Source organism: Sorex fumeus, unplaced genomic scaffold, assembly GCF_029834395.1.
Source record: "Sorex fumeus unplaced genomic scaffold, SorFum_2.1 ptg000051l, whole genome shotgun sequence".
NCBI classification, from domain to species: Eukaryota; Metazoa; Chordata; class Mammalia; order Eulipotyphla; family Soricidae; genus Sorex; species Sorex fumeus.
The window spans coordinates 5,314,148-5,340,084 of NW_026606108.1; the positions used below are offsets into that span (position 1 = coordinate 5,314,148).

The following is a 25,937-nucleotide window of genomic DNA, read 5'->3' on the forward strand; positions in this document are numbered from 1 at the left end:
AGGGAGAGCACTTGTCTTGCACACAGCTGACCTAGGTTCAACCCTCAGCAACCCATAGTGTCCTCTGAGCCCCGCCAGGAGTGATCCCTGAGCACAGAGCCAGGAGTAACTACTGAGCACTATCAGATGTCCACACACCCCCACCCCCACCAAAAAAAATCCTCAGCTGGATGGAGGGGTGGGATGTTTATCCCAGGTGGTGGGCGTGTGGAGGCCAGTGCTTGTGGCACTGGGATGAAATTGGATGACAGCTGTAGAAGCTTGAAAGCAACTCCCTCCACTTCTGCCATACTGAACCCTGCACAGGAATGAGATCCCTGAAAAATGCAGGCCCTTGTCCAGGTGCAGAAAACATGTGATGTTCAGCACCCCCCCACCCCCACCCCCATGCTTCCTGAAAAAGTGGGGACAGAACATCTCTTCTGGTGACTCTGGGGAAAGTGCTCCTTTCTTTTAGTTTGGTTTCCTTTGGGTGTGGGTCATGCCTGGTGGTGCTTGGGGGTTAATCCCAGCTCAGGGTTCTCTCCCAGCCATGCCAGGGGGCCCAGGGTTCCCACAGCCAGGGGTGTGTGTGTGTCTTTGGTTCCCACAGCACTGTGGTGACAAGCAGAGTCGGTGCCGCTCAGAGATGAACGTGCAGGCGGCATGGAGAAGGGGCTACACGGGGAAGAACGTGGTGGTCACCATCCTGGACGATGGCATCGAGAGGAATCACCCCGATCTGGCCCCGAATTATGTGAGTGGAGCCTGGGGAAGGATGTGGACAGATGTCCCAGATTGTCAGCCACGCCCACCGGGGAATTAACAGCTCAGTAGGCTGTCACCCAGGACTGGCACCCCTGATCTGCCAGGCAGGAGGGAAAGCCGAGAGGGCTGGGAGACAAGCTCCTTCCTGCCATCCAGACCAGGGACAGGGACCCACTATTCTAGGAGCCGTAAAATGAACTCACGCCCTTTAGTGGAGCTGCTGTTGGAACAGAGGGTGGCAACATGGAAGGGACGTGGGTGGGCAAGACATGAGCCCTGGACCCGAGTTCCCTGTGTTTCTGTTCTGACACTGCAGACCTCCAGTGTGTCACTCAGTATATGCCTCAGTACCTCCTTCTGTCCAGTGGGGTTAATAACAGGATTCATCTCACCTGAGGTTACTGTGACAGTGAAATGAGTCTCACAGTGTAAAGAAGCGCTTGGGATCTGAACAGCTGCATGAATGCTTTCCATGTGCCGTGAGTTCACCCTGCTAGGCTGCACTGTCGGATAGACAGTCGGTGACAGTCGGGCTCGGGAGATGGCTCAGAGTCTGGGGTGATGCTTTCCATGCCCAAGGTTCAGAGTTCAATCCTTGGCACTGCGTGGCCCCCTGATGCCAGGGTGGCTCTGGTGGCCCAAGGACCGCTTGATCAGAGTCCAAGCATTCAACCCCCAGCCCAGGTGACCAAGTGCCACCCCCTTTAGCTTGGAAGACCCCAAAAAAGTACAAAGAAATAACTGTTTAAGTCTGGTGTTGGAGCAACACCCGAGATTGCTTCCAGTATTGAAACAGGACAAGAGAGCTGTCATGGAACTTCAGTGGAGATCAATTATAAGTGGAGAAGCAAAGACAAAGACATGCATATTAAAATTACAAAATAAAGGCCATTCAAACTCACTGCTGCCCCTAAGGATGAACCTTAAAGACGGTGAGGCCAAGTCAAATAAGCCAGTCCCCGAAAGGACTGAAGGCCTGAAGACCCCTTTTACAGGGGATTCTCAGAGCCAACAGGGGCCTAGAGACAGGAAGTAGGTAGGCGGAGCTCCTGGGGCAGGAAGTGGGGGGGGGACATAGTTACAGGAATAGGAAGGCGGGGCTTCAGGCAGTGGGCGGCATAGCATAGAGACAAATAGGCCTTGAGGGACAGGAAGCGGGGGCGGGGCCTAGAGGCAGGAAGTAGAGAGGTGGGGCTTCAGGGACAGGAAGTGGGGGCGTGGTGTACAGACCGGAAGTAGGGGTGGGGCTTCAGGGACAGGAAGTGGGGACGTGGGCCAGGGTAGAAGTGGAGACACGTTCAGTTTTGCAAGAGGAAAGTCCTTCGGGGAGTCGGTGGGAGTCACGGTTGCACAAGCCCAAGAATGTGCTCCATGTCATTGATCTGGGCAGTGAGACACGGTTGGGGTCGGTTTGGTTTTGTGGGGGGCCCCACTGTCCCGTACTTACAAACTGACATTTTGGGGGGAACGCAGGCAGGCCGGCCTTTTCCTCTTCTCCGCATGCAGCACGGGAAACACTTGGGAGTGGGCCTTCGGCAGCCAAACTGCCTCCTCCACTCACTGATTCCGTCTCCTAGGATTCTTATGCAAGCTATGATGTCAACGGCAATGATTACGACCCTTCTCCCCGATACGACGCCAGCAATGAAAATAAGTATGTTCTTGGGGCAGGAGCGATACACAGCGGGAGGGTGTTTGGCTTGCATGGAACCAACCCATGTTGGACCCCCGGCATCCCTTGTGGTCCCCAGAGCCCGCCAGGAGTGATGCCTGAGTGCAGAACCAGGAGTAAGCCCTGAGCACCGCGGGGTGTGTCCTCTGACCCCGCCCCCAATACAGTCCTGAAACCTGGGATCCTCCATTGTTTGCCCTTTGAGGTCTGCCCATTTTGTTTTGAGTGGAAGATGACATGCCTTTGTCCTTGGGTGCCCCCTTGCCCTTCACCCCCAGGAGGAGGTGGCTGGAGGACTCCTGTATTGCTGGCTCATCTTGAGTCTTGTCTCCTGAGACTTTTTCCCAGAGGCAATACCCCCTTCCTTTTGGGGTGTTGGAATCAAGGGTGCTGGCATTGCATACCCACCCCTGGGTTCAGTCCTCTGCACCACATGGTCTCCCCAAACACCACTCTGGGGATGCCTGAGCACTGAGCCCTCTAGTCTGCTGGGGTATTTCTGGGAAAGACTTGTGAACTGAACCCCCTTGAGCACTGCTTGGGAACACACATCCCTCCCCACTCCTTGGCTTAAGAATATGCTCAGGGCCAGGAGAGTTGGTAGAACACTTACTCTGTATGTGTGAGGTTCTAAGTCCAGTTCCTGGAATCTTGAAAGAAAGGGGAAAAAAACATGTTCGGGGGGAGGGACGGGGGCAGAACAATAGTACAGTGGGGAGGATGCTTGGATTGCATGCAGCTGACTTGGTTTCAACCCCCAACACCCATAGAGCCCCACCAAGAACTGCAGGAGTGATTCCTGAGTGCAGAGCCAGTAAGTCCTAAGCATCACTGTGTGTGAACCAAGAACTAAAATAAAAACAAATGAAAGCACATGCTCAGTCGGGCCTGGAAACTGGTCCAGTGTGTGAGGCTCTGAGTTTGATCCCTGAGCATGGTGGCTCTGCCGGTCCCCCGTGTCCCACTGCCCTGGCATCTCTGGGTACACAGGCCTAGCTCTCCCAGGAGGGGCCTTACAAAGCAGAGAATACTCATGGGCCAGAGCTGTGGCTCAGGCGCTAAGCACAGGACTTGGGGCTTAAGACCTGGGCTGGTTCCCAGCACTGGAAGACAATATGCAAAATTAAGTGAACTTAGAAAGAAAACGGCCCCACCCACTCCCGGTTGGTCTCACACATCACTACAAATGCGGTTATGTATAAACCCCCCACCTCCCCCAATCACCACAGTGCTGGCAGCTGCACAGGCCTTGGAGTCATTCCTACCGCCTGGCCCTGTGTCTTCCTTCCCTGGGCTGTGCTCGTCCTTCTCGCTGTCTCGTGCCCATTCCTGTGTGTGTCCTGTTCTTCCAGAAACATCTGCTGCTGCTTCCCAGAAGCCCCCCCCCCACACACACACACACTGCACACACTCATGCCAAGGGGCTCCATGGAAATTCAGTTTTCAGGGCCACATCCTTGGGTTCCAGGATGCCCACAGGTGCCATGCCATGTGGCTTGGCCCACCCATGTCCTCCAGTGCCCCCTCCTGGGGCAGCTCCCCCACTCAATGTTCTAAGGTGCCCTTTCTGCTTGCATGCTGGGGCACAGGGCACCTCATTTCTGGCTGCGTGTCCGGGGTCTGAGAATGTCTCAGATGCCCTCATTGATCCTTGAAGAGCCAGGTTGAATCCAAGGCTAAACTGGAAGGTTTGAGCCCTGGATGGCTGGGGGGGGGGGGGGGGGGGGTAGCGGGGGGGGTAGGTGGGTCTGTTTCTTGTCATTTCTTTATTTTTTTTTTTTGTTGTTGAGCTTTGGTTTGGGCGCCACACCCAGAGGTGCTGAGTATTTACTCCTGGCTAGGTGCCCAGGGATCACTCCTGTCGGAGGAACCCTGTGGGGTGCCGGAGATTGAACCTGGGCCGGCTGCTGCAAGGCCAGGGCCCCTCCTCCCCCCACTGTGTTATTGCTCCCGCCCCTGTTCTGTACCGTTTCTAGAGGCGGCTTTTCATATGGGGTGGGGGGGGTCTCCCAAGTTTAGGGAGCTGGTGATGGTACTCTGCTGCCTCATCTGCCTGCTGCCTCAGTACTGGGGGTCACCAGGGTCACCCCAGGGAGCTCGAGGGCACCTGCAGTGCTGGGCATCGAACTCTGGGTACAGGGAACTTCTCACTCCTGCGCGGGGCAAAGGAGAGGATAATCCCTCCTTTGCAAAATCATCACCAGCCATCTCCTGGGGCGGGGCAGGGGCTGCACGGAATGGGCTGTGCTGTCCTAACCCAGTGATGGAGATTCGGTGCGGTGGTCCCCCTGGCCAGAGGACAGCCACGCGTCGGCCCCACCTCCCAGGCAGCATGCTCAATTCTCTCCCGTCCGCTGCAGGCATGGGACCCGCTGCGCTGGCGAGGTGGCCGCCTCGGCCAATAACTCCTACTGCATCGTGGGCATCGCCTACAACGCCAGGATCGGAGGTGAGAGCGGGCAGCCGGGCCTGCGCCGTTCATTTCCCGCCACCTCGTGGGATGCCCAAGCAGCCTTAGGGGACTTCCCCGAGCACCTGGGGACTGACCAGGTGGGCCCGGGGCCACAGGGCCACCCAAGCAGTGTCGGGTCTTTGGATTCTCATTTCAACCTGCCCTCCGGGGAACTGAGAATCATCAGACCCATTTAGGGCCCCCCACCCAGCCAGTTTCCCAGGGCCCAGCCCCCGTACTAGAGTCTCAGTCACCTCCCTGTTGGCTCCCCTCACCGCCAACACCAGCAATCGGGCCTGGGGCTAGAGGTTGGAGGAAGCAGCTCCCCTCTGCCTGGAATGCTGGAGGTTTCATCAGAAAGGCGTCCTCCTGGGGCCGGGGCCAAAGCACAGCAGGGAGGGCACTTGCCTTGCATGTCATTGACCCAGGTTTGATCCTAGGCATCCCATAAGATCCCTGGAGCACTGCCAGGGTTGATTCCCAGTGCAGAGTCAGGTGTAACCCCCGAGCATCACAAGGTGTGACCCAAAAGAAGCAAAAAAGCAAGACAAGACCTCCCCCCCCCCACACACACACACACTTCTTCCTTCTTCTCTTTGTTGGTTTGGTTTGCGTCCAGTGCCGGAGCTGCTGAGGGGCCACTCCTGGCAGTGTTTGGGGGTGGGGAGGAGTATAAGGTTCTGGAGACACTCTTTTTCCTCCTGGTCTCACTTGCTCGCATGACCAGCTCCCAAAAGCCCTGTGGGTTCTGTGCTCCCCAAAGTGCCTCCATGGATTTCTATCACCACCTTTTCTAGAACCTTCCAGATGGCTGACCACTTTTTCTAAAACCTTCTGATTCCCACTCCACTTTTCTTGGGCCCTTGCATCTCAGCTTGCCGCAGGACCATAGTCATGAAGTCCCCTGACATGCCTCCCTCCTCTGGAACATGCCCATTGCCCTGAAGTCCATAGTCTCTGGCCATTTCCTGCTCCCTGGGCTGCATGAGGGAACCTCCTAGAGTTTTGTGCTCCCCACCCCGACCCACGTATCTTGCTCACAGGGGAGATCAGCTCCTCTGGACCCCCCAAAGGAGCAGGGCCTGGCCCAGGGCTCTGGGTTGTGCATCTTCAGTTCCCCTGACTGGGCTATGGTTCTGGTGTCCTGCAAACCTGGCCATGGGACTGCAGGGTGGCAGGACCCGGGGCGTCTGCAGGGAGCACAGCAGGGCCAGAACTGAGCCGCTGACTTGGTCCTGGGCCCTCCTCCCAGCCCCTGTGTCCTGCCTCTCAGTTAGGAGGGGTCCAGACTCACTCACACTTGCCTTCCCAGGACACCTCCCTCCCTCCTGTCTTACATGAGGGGCAGCAGTCACCCCCTCAGTTCCTCTGCTGGAATATTTACTCAAGGAAGTGTTGAAGCTTTAGAAGAAGCGTCCCCACACTTCTCAGGAGCCTCACAAGTTAGAGGGCAGTCTTGCATACTTATCCCTGTGCATGTTAGAAAGCCATCATGCATGCCTATCCCCAGGTATGTTAGAAGCCATCGTGCATGCTTATCTCTATGTATGTTAGAAAGCCTCCATTGTACAGTGGGGAGGATGCCGGCCTTGCATTCAGATGACCCAGGTTCGATCCCCAGCACCTCATATGGTACCCTAAGCACTGCCAGGAATAGTGATTCCTGAGCACAGAATCAGGAATAAGCCCTGAGCACTGCCAGGAATGCCCCTCCTAAAGAAATAAAACCCACCATGCATCCTTATTCTTGCTTTAAACTGTCCAGTAACTTTGAAACCCCATTTTACATTCTCTCTGTCCCCACTCTCTGGCTCACATCCTGTCTGGTTTCAGTTTTCCTTCAGACTTTCCTTTAGGATTTAAAAGAATGTGTTGTTTTACAGGCTGGAGTGGTAGAACAGCAGATAGAGTGCTGGCCTCGCATGTAGCTGACCCGGCTTCAATCTCCTGCACCCCTTACCCACAAGCCCCACCAGGAGTGATCCCTGAGTGCATAGCCAGGAGTCAGCCCTGAGCACCACCAGTGTGGCCCAACCCTCCAAAAAAATGTTTTTAATGTTTATTGATTGGAGTTGCTTTCTGTGTTCATAATTTTGACACCATGCCCCTCCCCCAAAGTCCTGCCTGTCCCCCGCAAACTCAGTTCTGTGGGTTGCTCTCCCTTCCCATGGCCTTTGGCTCTTGGTTGCTCCATGATGTGCCCCTTTTAGGGTCTTGTCTTCAAGTGCAGCGAGGCAGGTGAGAAATGACCCTGGCTCTACCCCATAAAAGGTTTCTGTTTCCTCTTCACTGGCAAGGGAAACCTTGGTGTGCCTGGAGTCCCAGCTTTCGGTTATTTATGTTCACCATTTTGGTGGGGGCTGGGGTGGGCATCCTTGTCACTGCTTGGGGGAGCCATTCCCGTGGTTCTGAGGACTCTGCAGTGCCAGGCACGGAATCGCAGCTCCCACACGCAAAGCCTGGGTGCCAGCTTTCCCCAACTCCTGTCTCAAAGTTTGGAAGATGAAACTCCCCTGTCCTCTGGCACCCACTGTTTCTGAAGATGAGTCTGTTTTCAGCCTCCCGAGCCCCTCAGTATATAGTGGGATTTGTCCCACTCATGTTTTCCAGCTTTTTCCCGTTTGCCTCCGTCCTGTTGCCACTCACGTGGATCAGTACAATTCTCTCACCTGTCCAAGCTGGAGTTTGCAGTGATTCACAGCGGGTGGTTCTCATTTGTCTCCATCACATGTGACATTATGGCTGCCCATATTACTTCAGATATTGACTTCTTCCAAGCCCGTGTCTCCCCCTCCCCGCCCCCGCCACTCACCCGCCTTGGGCACAAATCTCAGCTGGCTCATTTATGAGCCTGTTTCATTTCAGACTCTCAGGCATCCTGCTTAGGAGCCCGGGATCTAGGTCATTTATAGGTGTGTTTGCCTGAGTTTTCTCTCGGCCCTGAGTCACGGGTCCCTACCCCTGCTCTCCTGTCTAGTCATTGTCACTGGATGGTGGATATTGTTTTGTGTGGTTGTTACTTATGTCACCTCTGAACAATGTTCTATTCAGGCAGATAGGCAATACCTTCACAACTTGTAGAGACTTGATGAACCTTTTTGGTTTTTCCTGATGGTTGGTCTCTGATTTGCCTTGAACCTAAGGGGAAAAAAACCCTTTTGATCAAGTTCTTTTATGCCTAAACCATGAACCTTTCTGGAATCTGAGGAAGAGACAGCAGTTCTGGTCCAGACGTCTAACTTGGGAAGACACCACTGCAGAATGACCGCCTTGCCTTGGGCAGTGGCTGAGCTGTCTGTCACTGCAACCCCTCCCCTCAGGGGCTGCCCCGGGCCTCACCCCAGAACATGTCATTGGGGGTAGTCTGGCTCTCTGGAGTCTCTCCCTTCCCCCACTGCAGACTGCATCCCTTGGTTCCTCAGGAGAATAAGACCAGCCACACTTGGCTTGCTTGAATCCTGCTCTCTGTGTCCTGAAAAGGGACGAGGAAAAAGTCACATGGAAATGATCACAGCCAGGATGGATGTCTTTGATAGTAGTGGCGGTGGGGAAGACAAGGGAGTCAGTGCAGCCACACCTGGCGGGACTCGGGGACTCTAAGGAGTGTGGGGGATCAAACCTGGGTTGGCCACACACACGGCAAGTGCCTTACCCACTTTACTATTGTGCTAGACCCTAAATAGTAACTCTTAATCACTAGAGGTTTTTTTTGTTTTATTTATTTTTGCTTTTTGGGTCTCACCCAGCAATGCTCAGGGGTTACTCTTGGCTCTGCACTCAGGAATTACTCCTGGCGGTGGTCGGGGGACCATATGGGATGCTGGGAATTGAACCCGGGTTGGCCGTGTGCAAGGCAAGCGCCCTACCTGCTGTGCTATCGCTCCAGCCCCTTAATCACTAGAGTTTAAGATGAGTTTTAGATGACCAATTGGATCAGTTTTCTCTTACAATTCCTCTGCTCCCCCAAATTTCTTGGTTCTTTGAAGAGCACGTTTTCTCTTTCAGATGAATTTGAGAACCTTCTTGTCAAGTTTCGTGTAAAATCCCAACCGGCCTGCGTGAAATTTGTATCTTAACTCGTGGGTGGGGGGATGGGGAGCTTCCCATCCAGGAATCTGGTCTGTTTCCATTCATGCGTGTCTTCTTTCACACCTTGCAAAAGTTTTATCACTGTCTTTCGTTTTGATCTTACCCATTTCTTCTTGGGTTTCTTACTGGGTTGACTTTCAGCAGCATTCCTCATGGTGGGGGGGGATGGTAACTGAAGTGGACCTAGGAAAGCTATTGATTTCTGTCTCTGGACTTTTGTACCTTGTCACCCTAGTAAACCATTGGAGCAGCTGATTTTCTTTCCTGGATTTTCTAGATGCAAATAACAACTGCCTCTAGAAAGAGGTTTCCATCTTCACAAGGAACTGTCCTTCCCTTTTCCTGTTTTATTTTGTGGTCACTGTCACTGTCACTGTCCTCCCATTGTTCATCGATTTGCTCGAGCGGGCCCAGTAACGTCTCCATTGGAGACTTTGCTGTTACTGTGTTTGGCATACCGAATACATCACGGGTAGCTTGCCAGGCTCTGCCCTGTGGGCGAGATACTCTCGGTAGCTTGCCGGGCTCTCCGAGAGGGGCGGAGGAATCGAATTCGGGTCGGCCATGTTGGCTGCGTGCAAGGCAAATGCCCTACCACAAAATATCAACTACCGAATCGTGTTCTCTCTCACTGTGACTTAGCCAGTGCTGTATCTCATTTAATATCATTTGGGGTTTTTTTGGAGGGGGGGGCGGGAGTCCACCCCCGGGGGTGCTCAGGGCTTACTCCTGGCTTCGTGCTCAGGGATCACTCCTGGTGGGGCTTAGGAGGCCATATGGAGTGCTGGGGATTGAACCCGGGTCGGCTGCATGCAAAGCAGATGCCCTCCCCACTGTCCTATCCCTCCAGCCCCCCTTAATGTCATTTTTGAAGTCTTTCCTAGATCCCTCTGCAGAAATTTTCTCCTTTTCACTTCTGGGGGTTTTATTATGTCCTCAAGCTCTTAGAGGCTTGATCGGGACTGAGTGTTAAGAGTTGACCACGTAACTTTCTAAGGAAGCCTCCCCAGAGCGAGGTGAACTGCGTTGTTTGCCAACTTGCCTGTGGAGTCTGACACAGCCGTTGGCACCCGTGGGACGTGAACTTCTCTCTCCTCGCGGTCCATTCTCCTGGAGGGCGAGTGTTGTCCATCGGCCACCCCACCATCTCCCACAGTCAGCATTCTGATATGGAGTCTGCACTTTGATTTGTAAGACAAACTGAACATCACTTAATTTCACTCGTGATGTTTCGTACCAGTCCTGGAGGAGGAGCCAGGAAGCCGTGCTCCCCCTCAGGGTGCTCCCCCTCCACGCTGTCCCCCAGATACTGCTGTCCTGAATTAATGGCAGGGGCACTGAATCTATTTGACCAGAGCTCTTTTCTTTTTATTGATTTTTTTCCCTCCCCAGGATTTGTTCATCAGTTTGGGGACCACACCCAGCAGTGCTCAGGGCTCACTCCTGGCAGGCTCTGGGGATGCCATGGGGTGCTGGGGACTGAACCCAGGTTAAACGCATCCAAGACAAGTGCTTTTCCAGCTCAGGTCATCCTTTTTGAGAATTCATTCTATTCAGGTTTCATTCTATCTGTAGAATTTTGTTCTGTCCATAGAATTTCATAGAATTCATTCTGTCCATTTATCCTTAAGGACATTTTGTTCATGAAAATTCCCCAGAACAGTTATGCATTTCTAAAGTATTTTAAATATATGACAAATTTAAGATCACAGGCTGGTAATTAGGAAGTACAGCCTCCATATTTACAGTCATAATTGTTTCTCGCCTCACTTGTTGAGCTCCTTTTTGCCTTGATCAGACTAATGGAAAATGTGCTATTTCCTATAAATTTTATTTCCAAATAACTGGATTTGACTCTTTAAAAATTTAGTTCTTTTATTTTGTAATTTGTGGATTTCTTCTTTTCTTTATTGATTCCTTCAGCTTTCAATTTTTTATTATTTTCTTGCCTATAATGCTTCATTTTTTTAATTTGGGGGCTTTGATGTATGCTAATAAGTAAATAAATATTTTATGTATTTCCTTCTCATCACCTCTCTGGGGCTTAATTATACAGTCATTTCTGAATAAATTTGTATCTTAGCTTTGAAATTTCTTTCTCTCTTTCACTCAAGGGATTTAAAAACATTTTCCAAGTGAGTTCGTTTTTTGGCATTCTAATTGTTACTAATTTTTTAATTCATTGCATCTGGATCAAAGACTATTCAGCATAATTTCTGCCCATCAAAATTTGTTGAGAAATTTTTTGTGATCCTAATATATGTTCCTTTTTTGTAACAATTCCAATTAATGTTTGAAGTGTATTTTTATTCTATGCCTATTGAGTGCGTGAAACTATATAAATGAGATCAGAGGATGGAATTAACTCAGAAGTGGCCCACAGTGACGTCGAGTTTCAGACATATGCCGTGTGATTCGCACAAGAGTCTCTTAAAAACTTGAACAGACAACTTACAAGTCGAGAGATTTTTATGTGGAAAGAGGAATCGGGTGTGGCCCTTGCCAGTTCAGTAGCTCTGGGCAGCCTGGGTCCTTACTCATTCACAGGGCAAGTGTCAGCTGGTGTTAGGCTGTGTTTGTCCTTAAAGAGCAAAATCCCCTTTATGACCTGGCTCAGTAACCCAGGCTGTTCCAGCCCTTTCTCTGGCCTACCTGGCGCCAGACCCATTACTCCTGGTCAACTCCCAACGTCTGTTTTGTATAGGTTTCCTTGATGATCAAGGATTCCTCTATTTCTCTTACTACTTAATGTATAACTTGGTCACATGGAGCTTAAAAAAAACCCTGTTTTCATTCTTGCATATATCAGTGGATTCTAGTTGTGAGCATTTGTAAAGGAAGTTTTGCGTGCATCGTCATGAAGCTTTGGGTCTCTAGTTTCTTCAGTTTCTTCTTTTTTTCTTGTACTGTCTTTGTTTTCAGTCATCAGGGTAATACAAACATAATTGATTGGTTGATTGATAAGGCAAGATAATTTTTATAGAAATTTATTTAGGAAGATGTGAGGGGGGAGGGGGGGAGAGAGAGAGAGAGAGAGAGAGAAGTACGAGGGAGTGCAGGCTTCTCCAGAGTGGAAATGAGCAAGCAGACGAGGCCGAAGAAGAAAGGCTTGAAGAGCAAGCCGGCTCACACAAACTTCAGTCCAGGATTTAGTCAGTGAATCACCTCCTCTTCTCTGTCCCAAAACTGGTAGAATAGATGCTAATATCTTTTGATTGTCTGGGGCCAAACCTGGCTGTGGTCAGGGCTTACTCCTGCCTCTGCATTCAGGAAATACTCCTGGCAGTGCTCTGGACACATCTGTGGGATGTGGGGATCAAACCCGGGTCGGCAAGGCAAGCGCCCTCCCCGCTTTACTGTCCTGCAGCCCCAAAACCTTTTATTGTTTAAAATTAAGTCTTGTGTACCTGGAGAGCTCTTCTGGGAAATATTTACTTAACTTACAAATTTATTGTCTGAACAAGCTATAGGGTCATTCAAAAACTTTACTTTGGGGCCGGAGCCATAGCACAGCAGGTAGGACTTTTGCCTTGCATGCGGCCGACCCAGGTTCAATCCCCGGCATCCTGTATGGTCCCCCAAGCACAGCCAAGAGTAATTCCTGAAAACAGAGCCAGGAGTAACCCCTGAGCATTGCTGGGTGTGACCCAAAAAGCAACAACAAAAAAAATTTTTTTAATTTAAAAAAAAGAAAGATCCACTTCACCTTGGCACTTATAGTTTGTTTTTTGTTTTTTGTTTTTTTAATCTAAGCTCTCTAGTATTTTTCTGTTTTCAATTTCAGTTTTTTTTTTGCTCTTATCTTTATCATTTCCATCTTTTCTCTTGCTCTGGGCTTATTTAGCTTTTCTTTCCATAGGATCTTGGAGTGGTTGTTAATTTGCCAAAACTTCTTTTCTAAGGCAAACAGTTGTGCTCTCAGCCCCCCACCCTCCCACCCCCTGAGTCGATAAACAGTGGTCCCCAGATTCTGAAGTGTTTTAACTTTCATTCAGTTGAATTTTTCAATTCCATTTCATTGTAATTGCAAAGAAAATTTCCCCTCCGAGGCTTCCTCTTGGACCTGCAGAGTATTTTGAAATGTGCAAGATCTCCCCGTTTCCTTCCGGACTGCAAGTTTGGTTCCCTTGTGGATAGAGAATGCATTCTCTGGCGTTCAGCTCTTCTAGCCCATACGATGGTTTCTTTGCTGGCCCTTCTGGCTTCTGTCCTTTGGATACTTGACTGGAGACGTCTTGTCCTGCTGCTGGCTGGAGTATCTCCAGGGGAGAAGAGAACCATACTCATTGGCACTTTGGTTTAAACCCCACCTAATATGCTTTCAAATATCCAAGAAGAAGGGCCTGAGAGCACAGTGCAGACGTTGCTTGCCTTGAGTGTAGCCAGCCCGGGTTCTTTCTTGATGCAACTCCTCTGCTCCATACACTGACCCCCACCCCGCCCCCTGCCAGCAGCCCAGGCTGGTCCTTGGAGCAGCCCGCCCAGCCTTGTCATGGTCCACCGTGTTAGCTCCAGGACAGCACAAGCAGCCAGCAGCAGCTCCCTCCCCTCCTGGCCATCATTTGCCACCAAAACAATTTGCCTAAATACTTGTATGTCTCTGGCCCCTTGGGCTCAGTGATCTTTCCTGTTTGATGCTGGGTAGGGGGGGCGGGGGGCGGGTTGGCTGCTGGCCACTGACCTTCCACGTGGATTTTCAGGGAGCCTCGCATGTCGAGAGCTAATATTGGAACAGCAAATGCCAGTGGGCAATACTTTGCCTCTCCATCTCCTTACTTGACAACTTGTCAGCCTGGGGGGGTGTGAGGTCTTGGGCAGGGTGGGATGGTACGGGTAGATGGAGGCTTTGTGAGAACGGGAATCCATCACGCTTCTGTCTCACTCGTCAGTCACACTGTTTCCAGGATGAGGCGCCTGGAGAGAGGTGTCTGGCTTGTGTTTTGACAACATCAGTTTACTGGCCTGCTGGCAAACCCTCCCCTTCTTGCTTTAAGATACAGCATTTCCAGGGCTGTGGAGATTCCAAGGCCCAGAGCGCAGGGGGGCGGTGGGGGGTGTGCTTTCCAGGAGCCCTGAGCTCGATCCCCACAGCCCCCTCCTCGCAAAAAGGACGCTCCCGCGGCGTCTCTGCGGGAGCGTGGGCCCCACTTCTTCCTTGTGTGTGTGTAGGCATTCGCATGCTGGACGGGGATGTGACGGATGTGGTGGAAGCCAAGTCACTGGGCATCAGACCCAACTACATTGACATCTACAGCGCCAGCTGGGGTCCCGACGATGATGGGAAGACGGTGGACGGGCCTGGCCGCCTGGCCAAGCAGGCCTTCGAGTACGGCATCAAAAAGGTAATGGGGCCATAACCTAGCAGTGAGGTTGCTGGCCTCACCTGCGGCCGACCTGGGTTTGATCCTCGGCACCCCATCAGGTCTCCTGAGCACTCCGGAGTGACCCCTGAACGCAGAGCCAGGAGTGAGCCCCGAGCATTGCTGGGTGTGGCCCCCAAATAAAAAACAGAAAAAGGGTGTGAGTGAGTAAGTGAGTGAGCTGGGGCTGGGGGGAGTCTGGGGGGAGTCATCAAGGGTGTGTGTGTGTGAGAGAGAGAGAGAAGTTAAAAAGCACTGGGTGTGGTCTGAAGCAAATCAGATGTAGTAATAGGAAGCAGCACACTCGTTGCATTGCCCCCTTCCTGGCCATACACGTCCACTCCGGTGCGGGCCTAACCAGCCGAACCTCAGACCCAGCTGTGCTAGTGGTGCTGGACTGTGCAGTGACAGGGATGGGCTCTGGGCCGCGCCGGGTCAGTCCTGAGCTTTGCCCCAGGAGCACGTCCCTGGGCAGCTTTGGCAGGTCAGGCTCAGGGTGAGGGCCAGGAGGACGCATGGAACAGCTGCAGGACGTGCCTGGCATGCGGGGGAGGCCCCGCGTGGATCCCCAGTGCCACGCCTGCTGAGCAGGGCTGCAGTGGGACTGTCCCCCCACCCCGCCAGGCCTGGTCCCGTGAGAGGAGTATGGGCTGGGGTCAAGGAGGTTACTGAGCAAAGGCGCGTCTGGCCGCTCACTTGTCAGCCCAGGGCTGTAGGTGTGTGGCACTGGTGGCCCCTGGTCTCTCCCGGGTGGGTCCCTCCTGAAGCTTTCCATCACTGTTTTTTTTTCCTGGGGGTGCTCCAGCCCCTGTAGGAAACTGGGGTCTTGCTGCTCTTCCTGCAGCCCAGTGAGCCGAGACTTTCCTGGTAGAACCTTCCAGGGCTTTAGACCACAGTCGCCCTCTGAGCGCTGTCTCTGTCCCCAGCTGCCCTGAGTGAGGGGTGGGGGGTGGTAGGGGACTGACCCCCACTCTAGGCTCATCCGAGCCATGGCCCTGCATGTTTGCCAGAGAGACCAGGGCAGTGGGTGCGGGGGAGGACAGATGGGAACTGGCCACGGCCCAGGGCAAGGCCCATTTCTGGGTGAGGACGGCTTCTTGGAGCCAAGAGACGGAGCTGTGGTCAGTATGTGGGCGCTCCCGGGTGACCCCTGTAAGCCCAGCCCAGCGCTGAAGGGGAGGCCCCAGGAGCTGGTCCTAGGCTTGCAGATTTCATAGGGAGGCAGAGCGGGGTGTGGGTTGGGGGCCCGGAGGAAGGGCAGGAGATCCAGCCCAGTTTACCATGGGCGTGGTGGGGGGTGATTGCAGGCGGCTCTGGGGGACCCTGGGCTGCTGGCCGTTCTGTGCCCATGGCAGAGTTGGCTGCATGGGTTCCGGGGGCCTTGCCCACGTGGTTCCAGACTGACCACCGCCCCACCCATTCCCTGAGCCACCTCCCCATCCCTCGACCGATTTTTTAAGCCTCCCCAAGAGTCTGACTGTACCACACCTATGTTTAAAACCTGCCTGATGAAGAGCAGAAGGAGAACTCCATCTGTCCCACCTTTCTTCGTCTCCCCAACCTGGCAGGTCCCCAAATCTGCCCCGTAACAGAGCAATCCTGTCTGTGATGGCCTGTGACTCGATGGCCTTGTTGAGTTTATCAGTCTTCCTCCAGCGTCCTTCTGTGGGGTATTTCTCTCTCCCGAGTGCTCCACCCCAACGCCCTTACTGACTCCCCCTTTGTCCCACCTACCTTCCTTCTGCTTCTTGAGCTCAGGCTGCTGACCACAGCAGCCAGCACATTCTCGGGTGGATGCAAAGATCCATCCAAGGCGGCCACAGCGCCCCCTGACAGCCTTAAGGTCTGAGGCAATCACTTCTCGCCCAGAGTAAGATAATTTAGTTCTGAAACGTTTACCCAGACACCCCAGAGGAAGCAAACATAAAAAGCTTCCTTGGGCCCCAGCACTCCAAGAAAACACCTAGAACATTCTGGAACATTCTGGAAGGCTCAGGCATGGCCAGGCAAGCCATTGCCCTTTAAAATATCCTCTACCCTGCCCACTTAGTAGAGCCCTTGGATCTCACTGTGGCTATCAGAGGAAGCATTCAGGGACCGAGAGGTCAAGGTGCTTGACTGGTATGTCCACAGCCCTGACTGGGTTCCTGACACTGTGTGGGGTGATCCCAGGAAGTGATCCTTGAGCAGAGAGCACAGAGCTGGGGGTAGCACCCCCCCCCCCCCCCCCAGAAAAGAATTCCACTGCAGTTTAGCAGCAGATGAGAGAGAATGCTTCCTGCACAGAACCATAACCCTGGGACGGCCTTTGTCCATCTTGCTGTCTGCTGACACCGCAGCCGGGGGGGGGGGGGGGGGGGGGGGGGGGGAGCGGCCCCTGGCAGGGGTGCGTGAAGATTGTTCTCCCTCTGCTGGGGATTTCCTGCTTTTCTCTGTGTTTCTGTGGAATCAGCCCAGGCCGGACTCTGGAAGATTCTGATCCTCAGACACAGGCTGGTACACGAGGCTCGGAGCTGCCTCTGCCTCTCGGGGCTGGCAGGGGAAAGAGGATGCCGCGGGGGCACCAGGAGGCTCCCGGTCATTCGTGCCATTGTTCTCTCGACATATGGACGTTGGCGTGATTCACTGTCCTTAGTCTGCAGCCTGAGATGTCATACCAGAAGCTTCCGTCGTCCTCACTGTCCCATGTCGTCTGCACACGCGCAGCTGTCAACGTGCCGGTCCCAAAGCTAACCTTGCGCCTCTCCGTCTGTCAGTGCTCCGCTCTGCCCTGTTCCTCTCCTGCAATCTCCCGCCACCCCATGGGACTTCCTCTCTGGGAGCTGTGTCACTCAGTGTGGGGAGGCTCTGTCATTTGGCACGAAGATGCGTTGGCAGGGGCTTGGACAGCGCCCTCAGGGAGATCAGAGCCTGCGGGTGCTTCTGAGCTGGAGGAGGAACCCTGCACCCTTGCCAGATGCCAAAACAGGCTCTGATCATGGAGGCGGTTGCTTTCCTGGGCTGAAATGCAAGTCCCTGGCCTGAGGGCTCCTGTCCCGTGCCTCCCTGGAGGAGAAGACCGGGGCAGGGAACGTGCCACCCGCAGGGGCAGCTGAAGCATCGCTGGTCTCACCTGGTCTTTCATGGCAGCGATGCTGGGGATCAAGGCCGGGACCTCCCACCCGCAAGGCCAGCACTCTCCTGCTGGACCACCCACCCCAGCCTCTACCCAGCCAAGGTGTCAGTGTCCGAGGGCAGCTGTTTGTTTCATGTCACCTGCCCGTCTCCTTATTTCCTCCTATCGCCCACAGAGATGAGATCATCCGACATTTGTCTAGCTCCTTCTCACTTTCTTCACTTCGTTTGGTCGCTTGAGGTTCGTTCTATGCTCTTGTAAATGGCAGAATTTCATCTTTTAGGGTAGCTTGGTTTGGTTTGGTTTGGTTTGGTTTGGGGACCACTCCCGGCAGTGCTCAGGGGGCCCCATGGGACCCAGGTCGGTTGTGTGCTGGTTAAGTGCCTGAGCCCCCGCGCTCTTCCTACAGAGCCCCCATACATTCCACTGAGTCTATAGATCACATTTGCTTTCTTTTAATATTCTTTTATTTTCCAAAAAAATACAAAATCTCTTAATATTTTTGAGGGGCCCAGAAGGACAGCCAAGCAGTGCTCAGGGGGGCCCAGGGCCACTCCTATTGATACTCAGACAACTGGACCTGCATTTCAGTGTGTCCCTGAGAGAACATTGCTTCTCAGACCCTGCAGTGCCAGAGGCCGGGCCACTAAGGCCAGCTGGGGGGGGGTGGGGGGGGGGGCAGAGGACACTGCCCAGGGCCAGCAGGGGCACTCCTAGCAGTGTTCAAGGGTCTTAGGGCTGCACCGGGCAATGCTGGGGTAGGGGGTGTGTGGTACTGGGGACAAGCCAGGCCTGGCCCTCTCTGACTGCACCATGTGTCTCTCCCGCTGGGGCTGAGTGAGAGATTGGCCTTGTGTACCCGGAACCCACTGCCACCCCCAGCCCTGTGCGTCCCCAGCATGGCCGGTATGCCCCAAGCTTCAAACTGTCCATCCCTGTTAGCCAGGCAGCCCTGAGAGTGGCCCTCCGGCTCCCAGGACCAGACCTGAGAGGCACCTGCTCCCCCAGGAGACACACACACACACACACACATATACATACACACACACACACACACACACACACACACACACACACACACACCGAGCAGCCACACAGTAGCCCAGGTGCTGTGGGAAGCTTTCAGCACTTCCCTCTATCCCTGGGAAGGAGGCTGACCTCTTCCCCTCCCTCCACAGGGCCGGCAGGGCCTGGGCTCCATTTTCGTCTGGGCGTCAGGGAATGGCGGACGCGAGGGTGACCACTGCGCGTGTGATGGCTACACCAACAGCATCTACACCATCTCGGTGAGCAGCACCACGGAGAATGGCTACAAGCCCTGGTACCTGGAGGAGTGCGCATCCACGCTCGCCACCACCTACAGCAGTGGTGCCTTCTACGAGCGCAAGATCGTGAGTGCTTCCAGCACCCCCAGACCCCTGACTGCTGCCCGGGGAGGTGTGGGGGGGCAGTGCTGCCTCTGCCCCCAGAGCTCGGGGCTGGCGGGGCTGGGGCTAGGGAGAGGGGTCGTGTAGCTGCTTCACCCGCACTGAGCTCGCCCTGTGTTGTGGCCAGCGGCCTCCAGCCTCCCTTCTGCCCTTGCACACAAGCACCACGGCCTCCCCATCTTCCTCCTCTGGGCTCTAAAAATACCACCTAAGGGCGGGGTGTGGCCACCGCCCAGAGCTCCTTTTAGAGCTTTGTGGTCTCCTCCACGTGGCCTCCCCAGCCAGCTTCGTTTCAACATCAAAAGCAGAGTCCCAAGCAAGTCTGGGTCCCCCGCAGAACCTGCTGGAAAGTCAAGCCTTCCAGAGACTTCCTTCCAGGGAAGGGCTTTTCCTGGCACCCCCAGCTCTGCCTTCTGCCTGTGCGGCTCGCTCCAGGAACCTCCGTGGAGTTGCTCTTTCCAAAAGTAGCTCTGTGGGGCCGCGGCCTAGCTCCCGGGGCTGGGGGCCTGCCTCTTCTGCCTGCAGAAGCCTGAGCTTTGATCCTGGCACCACTGTATCCCCTGGGCACTGCTGGGTATGCCCCACCCCACCCACAGCTCCAAAAAGATAAAGAACCTTTGGTTAATATATAGGTGGGATGTATACTACTCCCCCTTCCTTCCGTACAAAAAATAAATACATAGACAGGCTGGGGAGGCCTCGGTTTCAGATGAAACGTGTATCTCTAATGCCGAACACCGAGGTAGTGTTTGGACATTGTCAGGAGTCGGGCTGGTCACCCACCGAGGCGGAGGCCTTTGAAAACTCACAGGCATCTTTTTTCCTTCCTCCCCACTGTGGAGCCGTGGCTTTAAGGAATTATTTGCAAATGTATTTTTGCCCATTTCTGCGGGTGCAGACAGCCTTCCTCTGCGACCCGCCACACTCCCTCCTCCCCCGCGCCTGCCGCCAGCCTGTCCGTGGCCCGGGGCCCAGTTAACGAAGGGATTCATTTGGCTGGTTATTTTCCTTTGCTGCGGGCCCGGCAGCCGGGACTGAATGGCGTCCTGTTCTGCAAGAAGCTGCCTCCTCGGAACAGGGGCTTGGTGGCGGAGGCCGGCTGGCTGCAAGCAGGCACACATGTCATTGTGTACTTTATAACCAAGGGAGTCTCCTTAGGGTGGGGGGCATGTGGCCGTTGCTGGAGCAGGTTTTGCATGTGACTCTCCTGGACGTGCTTTCCCTGCATGATCCTGGTTTCTGTTTAATCCCTGAGCACACCCTTAGGGTCAGAGGGGGCAGAGGCGGGGGTAGGGATCCCTTTTCTTGCAGCCTTCCGTCTCCCTATGAAATCAGAGGGAGCTGGGCTGTCCCGTGGCCCCGAGCTTCAGGGTCCTGGAGCCTCTCCTTCTGTGTTGAGCTGGGCTCGCGGGGAGGGCACCCAGGATCTCCCACATGCTGACCACAGCTCTGTCCCTCAGCTCCAAGAAGCCTTCATCGCCCAGAAACCTGCCTTTCCCCTGTCCTCTGGACATGTGGGGGCCCACCCTGATTGGCCTGCCAGCCTGCTGGGCAGGCCCACAGGGCCTGAGTCCCATCTTGTATAGTGGGGATTCAGTTGCTCTGTGAACCCACATGTGCCAAACTGAGGGTGGTGGCTTGTTCTTTCCATTTCCATGCATATCAGACTGTGGAGGTCATGAGGTGCAGAACCTCCACCCCCAGCGTCCACTGTGCCCAGAATTGGTGTCTCAGGACAGCCTGGGATCTGACTGGTGACTAGGCAGCCATACTGCAGGTCCCAGAGGTGGAGGACAGGGCCCATGAGAATGACCCACAGGTCATTTCACCTTCTGGCTAAAGGCAGATTGGTTCTAACTGCTCCAAAGTCAGGGGGTGAGGTGGGGGCATCGGGAGATTTCAGGGGGAGGGGTCCTTTTCGACTCATTTCAAGTTTCAGCACGTGTTTCTGCAAGCTGTGTCCAAGTGTGGCTTCTATATGCTTCTTTTCTCTACCTGAGCCCCACTGGTCCTGCCCCTAGGGGCTCATCCTTTCTTATGGGGGAGGGGAACAAAGCTGTTGAGTGGGACTACCAGGGAGATGAGTGGGACCCAGGTCACACTGCCTAGAGACCACCTCTTTGTCACTTTCATTTTGTTTGGGAGCCACACCCCACGGAGCTGGAGTTGAAATACAGGGCTTGCGGTGGAGCCCCTGCGCTCTGCACACAGCCCCGCCCCCCAAAAGTTGACTCACCTCTCATCACCCCCTCCACCAGGTGACCACGGATCTGCGTCAGCGTTGCACCGACGGCCACACGGGCACCTCCGTCTCGGCCCCCATGGTGGCTGGCATCATTGCCTTGGCCTTGGAGGCAAAGTAAGTCCCTGTGTGCCCTCCCTGCATCCGCGTTCCAGTTTGATATTGTCCTCGAGTGCATCCACACAATGTGGAATGCACCTTAGTAACCAGCTGTATTGGGGGGGGGGGCTAAGTGTTGCTCACGAGCACCCCTCCACGGGGCCACTCTTGACCTGCCTTCCCCGGTGGCTCAGTGCCACTGTGGGGGTGCTCAGAGAATCCAGGGCTATGGCCAGTGGTGCTCAGGGGACCACGTCGTCCTAGGAATCCAACTCAGGGCCTCGTGGCAATGCTGCTGCTGTGAGCTCCCCATTCGGGAAGCACTTCCCCATCATCCTCTTATGGCCCTCACTGTCCATATCCCAAACTTGGCCATCCAGAATCCCACATCTCTTCACAGCGCCTCTGTGTTGGCCAGCGAATGCTCCCTCACACGCTCCGAGTTCTGGGCTGGATGTCTGTGATGAGAATGCAGGCCAGCTCCAGCATCCTCCAAGGCCTCCATCACTCCCAGGTGTCTCCAGCTGCCTCTGCCCTAAATCTTTACAGGGTCTTTGTACGTGTGACCAGACCTGCTGTAAGGACACCAGCCCTCTGGGCCATCCCGATGCTAGGGGTCCTAAAAACCAAAAAAAAAAAACTCTTTAAAGAGTCTCTCTCCAAATGCATTTGGAGATACTGGGAGTTAGAACTTCCACATAGGTGGGCCAGAGAAAAGTACAGTGGGGAGGGCACTTGACTTGCATGCAGCAGACCCTGGCACTACATATAATCACCAGAACTCTGCCAGGAGAGATCCCTGAATGGAGAGCCAGGAGTAAGCCTGGAGCACCACCAAATGCCCCAAAAACTAAAGAAATAATAATAATAAAAATAGGAGCTGGAATGATAGTACAGCAGGTGGGGTGTTTGCCTTGCATGCGGCCAAGCCGGGTTTGATTCCCAGCATCCCTTATGGTCCCCGAACACCACCAAGAGTAATTCCTGAGTGCAAGCCAGGAGTAACCCCTGAGCATTACTGGGTGTGACCCAAAAAGCAAAATAATAATAATAAAAGAACTTCCACATGTGAATTGGGAGGGGAAGTTGGCCACAACTGATCCCTAGATTTTCTCTGTTCCCGCTCCTTCCCACTCCAGGCCATCCTCCACTCTACTCTCTGTCTCTAGGAACTGCCTTTCCGAGGGAGCAGAGTCCCCCCGAAGTCATACTTTAGATGTTCCAGCTGTCCTTTAGGATCTTGAACTCATTCACTGACAAGCTGGGGCTATCTTATCTGCCAGAAGCCCAAGTAGAGGGACCAGAGAGCACAGTGGTTAAGGCACTTGCCCTTTCCATAGCCAAAAATGGTCTCTGTCATCCTAAAGAGTCCCCAGAGCACCACCAGGAGTGATCCCTGAGCAGAGGCAGGAGGAAGCCTTGAGCACTGTCAAAGTGTGCCTCCTACACCCTCCCCCTCCCCTCAAAATGCTGAAGAATTTAGAGTTGCTAGAGAGTTGTGGGCCAACGGGAGAAAAGAGGTGGCTGCAGAAGGAGCTCAAATGGTAGAACAGCCCCTGCTCTCCTGGGGTGGTCCCTACCCAGAAAAAGAAGGAAAGAAAGGAGCAGAAGGAAGAGAAAAGAAAAAGTACTGTTTGGTTACATGGAGCCACCGTGTCAAAAAGACACATCAGTCCCACAAGATCTGCCTTCCAACAGCCCAGCCATTCATTGTCGATGAGCTGTGAAATGATGCCAAATTCCTGTCTGGGTTGCCTAAAGCCCTTCTAATTAGGCGCATTGGCATGTTGGTTTGCACCGGGCAAAAGAACCTCAAATGCTACTGGTGGTGCAAAGGTACCACAGAGAAAAGGGGTCGATTTTCAGGCCAAAATCTCCAGCGCTGGGCCCCCGAGTCTGTGTTTGAAAAACTCTCCATCAGTTACTGGAGTGGAAAGTGGCGCGCACAGACTCAGCCCTTCATTGTTCTAGACTTTCTTCCCGTACTGGAAAACATGCAAGGAATGTTGTCGGCCGAAACCCAAGAGAAAACAAAGCCCCAGTAGGTCCGGGATTGTTCCGTGACACTTGGCCTGTGGGCACACGGAAACTCTCGATAGCCATCTTCCCCGCCCCTCCGCCCCGGACAGGTGCCAGGCTAGAGGACCGCTCCTGGGGCTGGAGGTAGTGCAGGTGGGTGCAAGTGGGTGCACAAGGCCGGCCGGGGTCCATCCCAGCACCCCCCCCCATTGGTCCCCTGAGCATCGCCGGGTAAGGCCCCAAAGAGAAAAAGGAAATAGCGTTCACTCAAGCCTTTAAACATACAGAGTGGCTCAGGGAAGGAATTCGCCCTCCCAAGGGCACTGCGGCCCTGGGCAGAGGCGGGAGGGCTCTAGAGACCCACAGTGGGCCTGCTGCGCATGCGCGGAGCAGTGTCTTCAGGTTTCCGGGCCTGCTGCGCATGCGTTTGTCCGTGATTTCCGGCTCAGTCCCGCTTCCGGCCTCCTGGTTTGCTTGCTTCCGGTTAGCAACACACGTGCCCCCGGGCTCCCACTACTTGGGTTGTAGGACCCTGACCGCGAAGCTATATTGATTCAGGGGTTGCAGACTGCCCAGGGGGCCAGGGAGAGCCTGTGGACACCGCCAGAATCGGGGTCAGCTGTCGCTTACAGACCCACGCTTGCTGTTCTGTGCAGTCCCAATGTCCTGCGTGGCCGTGGGAAAGTGTCCAGCAGAGCTGGTGGGAAATGCTCATGAGCATCAAGTCGTCCGGTGAATTCTTGTCTCGGGACATAGTCACTGGGAGCCGTTCACAGAGAGCCTGTGGAAGGAAGGACCCCGCCCCCCAAGCTGTGCTGGGCCGGTGGCTTGGCCAGATAGTGAGGGCCCCTAGGTTTGATCCCTAAAACTGCGAAACAAAAAAGGGGGGAAGGTGGAGAGGTGGGAGGGTGCCTGTACTATAGGCAGAGCGATAGTACCACTGGTAGGACATTTACTTTGCATGCAGCCAGTCCAGTTTCCATACCCAGCATCCCATATGTTCCCCCTCCCTTTCCCCCCCCCCCAGCACCACCAGATGGAACTTCTGAGTGCAGAGCCAGGAGTAACCCCTGAGCATCGCTAGTGCGACCCAAAAAGAAAAAAATGGGGGTGGAGCTGGAATTTGGGCACAAGGATGTCACTCAGTGGTAGAGCTCATGCTTTGAGTGGATTCTATTTCCAGCACTGCACACAAAAAAGGCAGGGATACACCAGGTGATGCTCAGCGGTTAGCTCTAGGAATTATATGGGATGCTGGGGATCAAACCTGGGTCAGCTGCATACAAGACAAACTCTGGGCCTGCTATACTACCACTCCAGCCCCGCCCCATGCACAATGTTTTGTTTTGTTTTGGGGCCACACCCTGCGATGTTAAGAGGTTGCTGCTGGTGGGTTCAGGGAGACCATATGGGATGCTGGAGAGCGAACCCTGGTCAGCCTCATGCAAGGCAAACACTACCCACTGTACTTTTGCTTAAGCCTCAAAAAGAAACTTTTTTCAAAGACAAAAGGGGCCAGAGTAGTAGTACTGCGGATAGGGTGTTTGCTTTGCACACAGCAAACCTGGGCTAGTCGAACTGGGTTCACTCCCCGGCATCCCATATGGTCCCCAGGACCACCAGGAGTGAGCCCTGAGCATTGCCAGGTGTGGCCCAAAAACAAAAATGCTGGCCAACAGGGCCGGGTACGTGGTACATTAAAGCCAAGTGCACCTGTGGCTCTCCCTTGGTTGTGTCTTAATTAACCCAAATTGCATCTTTAGCATGTTAGTGTCATAGTTCTGGTAGACTGGGGCTGATAGCGGCCTGTCCTGTCATTACAGCAACCAGTTAACGTGGAGGGACGTCCAGCATCTGCTGGTGAAGACTTCCAGACCAGCCCACTTGAAAGCAAATGATTGGAAAGTCAATGGTGCAGGTTACAAAGGTGTGGTGGGGGTCCCTGTGCGTGGGTGGGTGGGTGGGGACTGCTTCCCTGTTGGGAGGTGGGGGAACTGAGTGAGAGGTCCTCTCTGGATAAACTCCCAGAAACTGGAGCACAGGTATCACATGAGTTCTCAGGAAAAGTCCCCAAATGACCTTGTCAAAGAATAAAAGTCCATATCCAGGAAAAGTTTTAAGAACTTTGCATAGACCGTAAGAATTGCCCAGGGCCTTTGAGGCTGAGGACATGTTCTTCCAGGCTCCACACGTGCCAGCACTCACTGAACGATGCTCTTTCTATCTCCCTCTATGGCTGAAAAATGATTCAGAGGGCTAGAGCATGCGCTTTGCATGTGAGAGCCCAGGGTTTGAACCCTGGTACCACAGAGCCCTCCAGGCACCATCAGAAATGGCTCCCAAACACTGTGACCCCACAATGCAATTTTGCATTTGCTTGTTTGGGACCATACCCAGCCATGCTCGGGACTGACTCCTAGTTCTGCACTCAAGGATCACTCTTGGGGTGCTCGGGGGACCTTGTGGGATACTGGGGGTTGAACCTGGGTCAGCCATGTGCAAGGTGGGCTCTTCCCATTGTGTTTTCCTGCCTGCACAGTTTTTAATTTTTTTTGGTTGCCCAAGTGGTACCCAGGTGGTTGCAAGACCGTGCCCACGATCCTTGACCCATCAATCCTATAGTTCTCGACAAGGGAACCTCTAGAGTGAGGGCGTACCCATACATGGGGCACCCTTGAGATGCTGAGGGTCTCAGGCCTGTCCTGGGGATGCTCG

General features: G+C 54.0%; 1 protein-coding gene across 1 annotated transcript in view; it reads left to right on the top strand.

The window, feature by feature from the left end:
• Positions 1–25,937, top strand: part of PCSK6 (proprotein convertase subtilisin/kexin type 6) — a 90,665-nt gene that overhangs the window by 40,752 nt on the left and 23,976 nt on the right. The window contains exons 4-10 of the mRNA XM_056124360.1: positions 593–736; positions 2,325–2,401; positions 4,780–4,868; positions 14,130–14,302; positions 18,614–18,826; positions 21,121–21,221; positions 25,046–25,149. Coding sequence (XP_055980335.1) covers positions 593–736; positions 2,325–2,401; positions 4,780–4,868; positions 14,130–14,302; positions 18,614–18,826; positions 21,121–21,221; positions 25,046–25,149 — 901 coding nt within the window. The remainder of the gene's footprint in view (positions 1–592; positions 737–2,324; positions 2,402–4,779; positions 4,869–14,129; positions 14,303–18,613; positions 18,827–21,120; positions 21,222–25,045; positions 25,150–25,937) is intronic.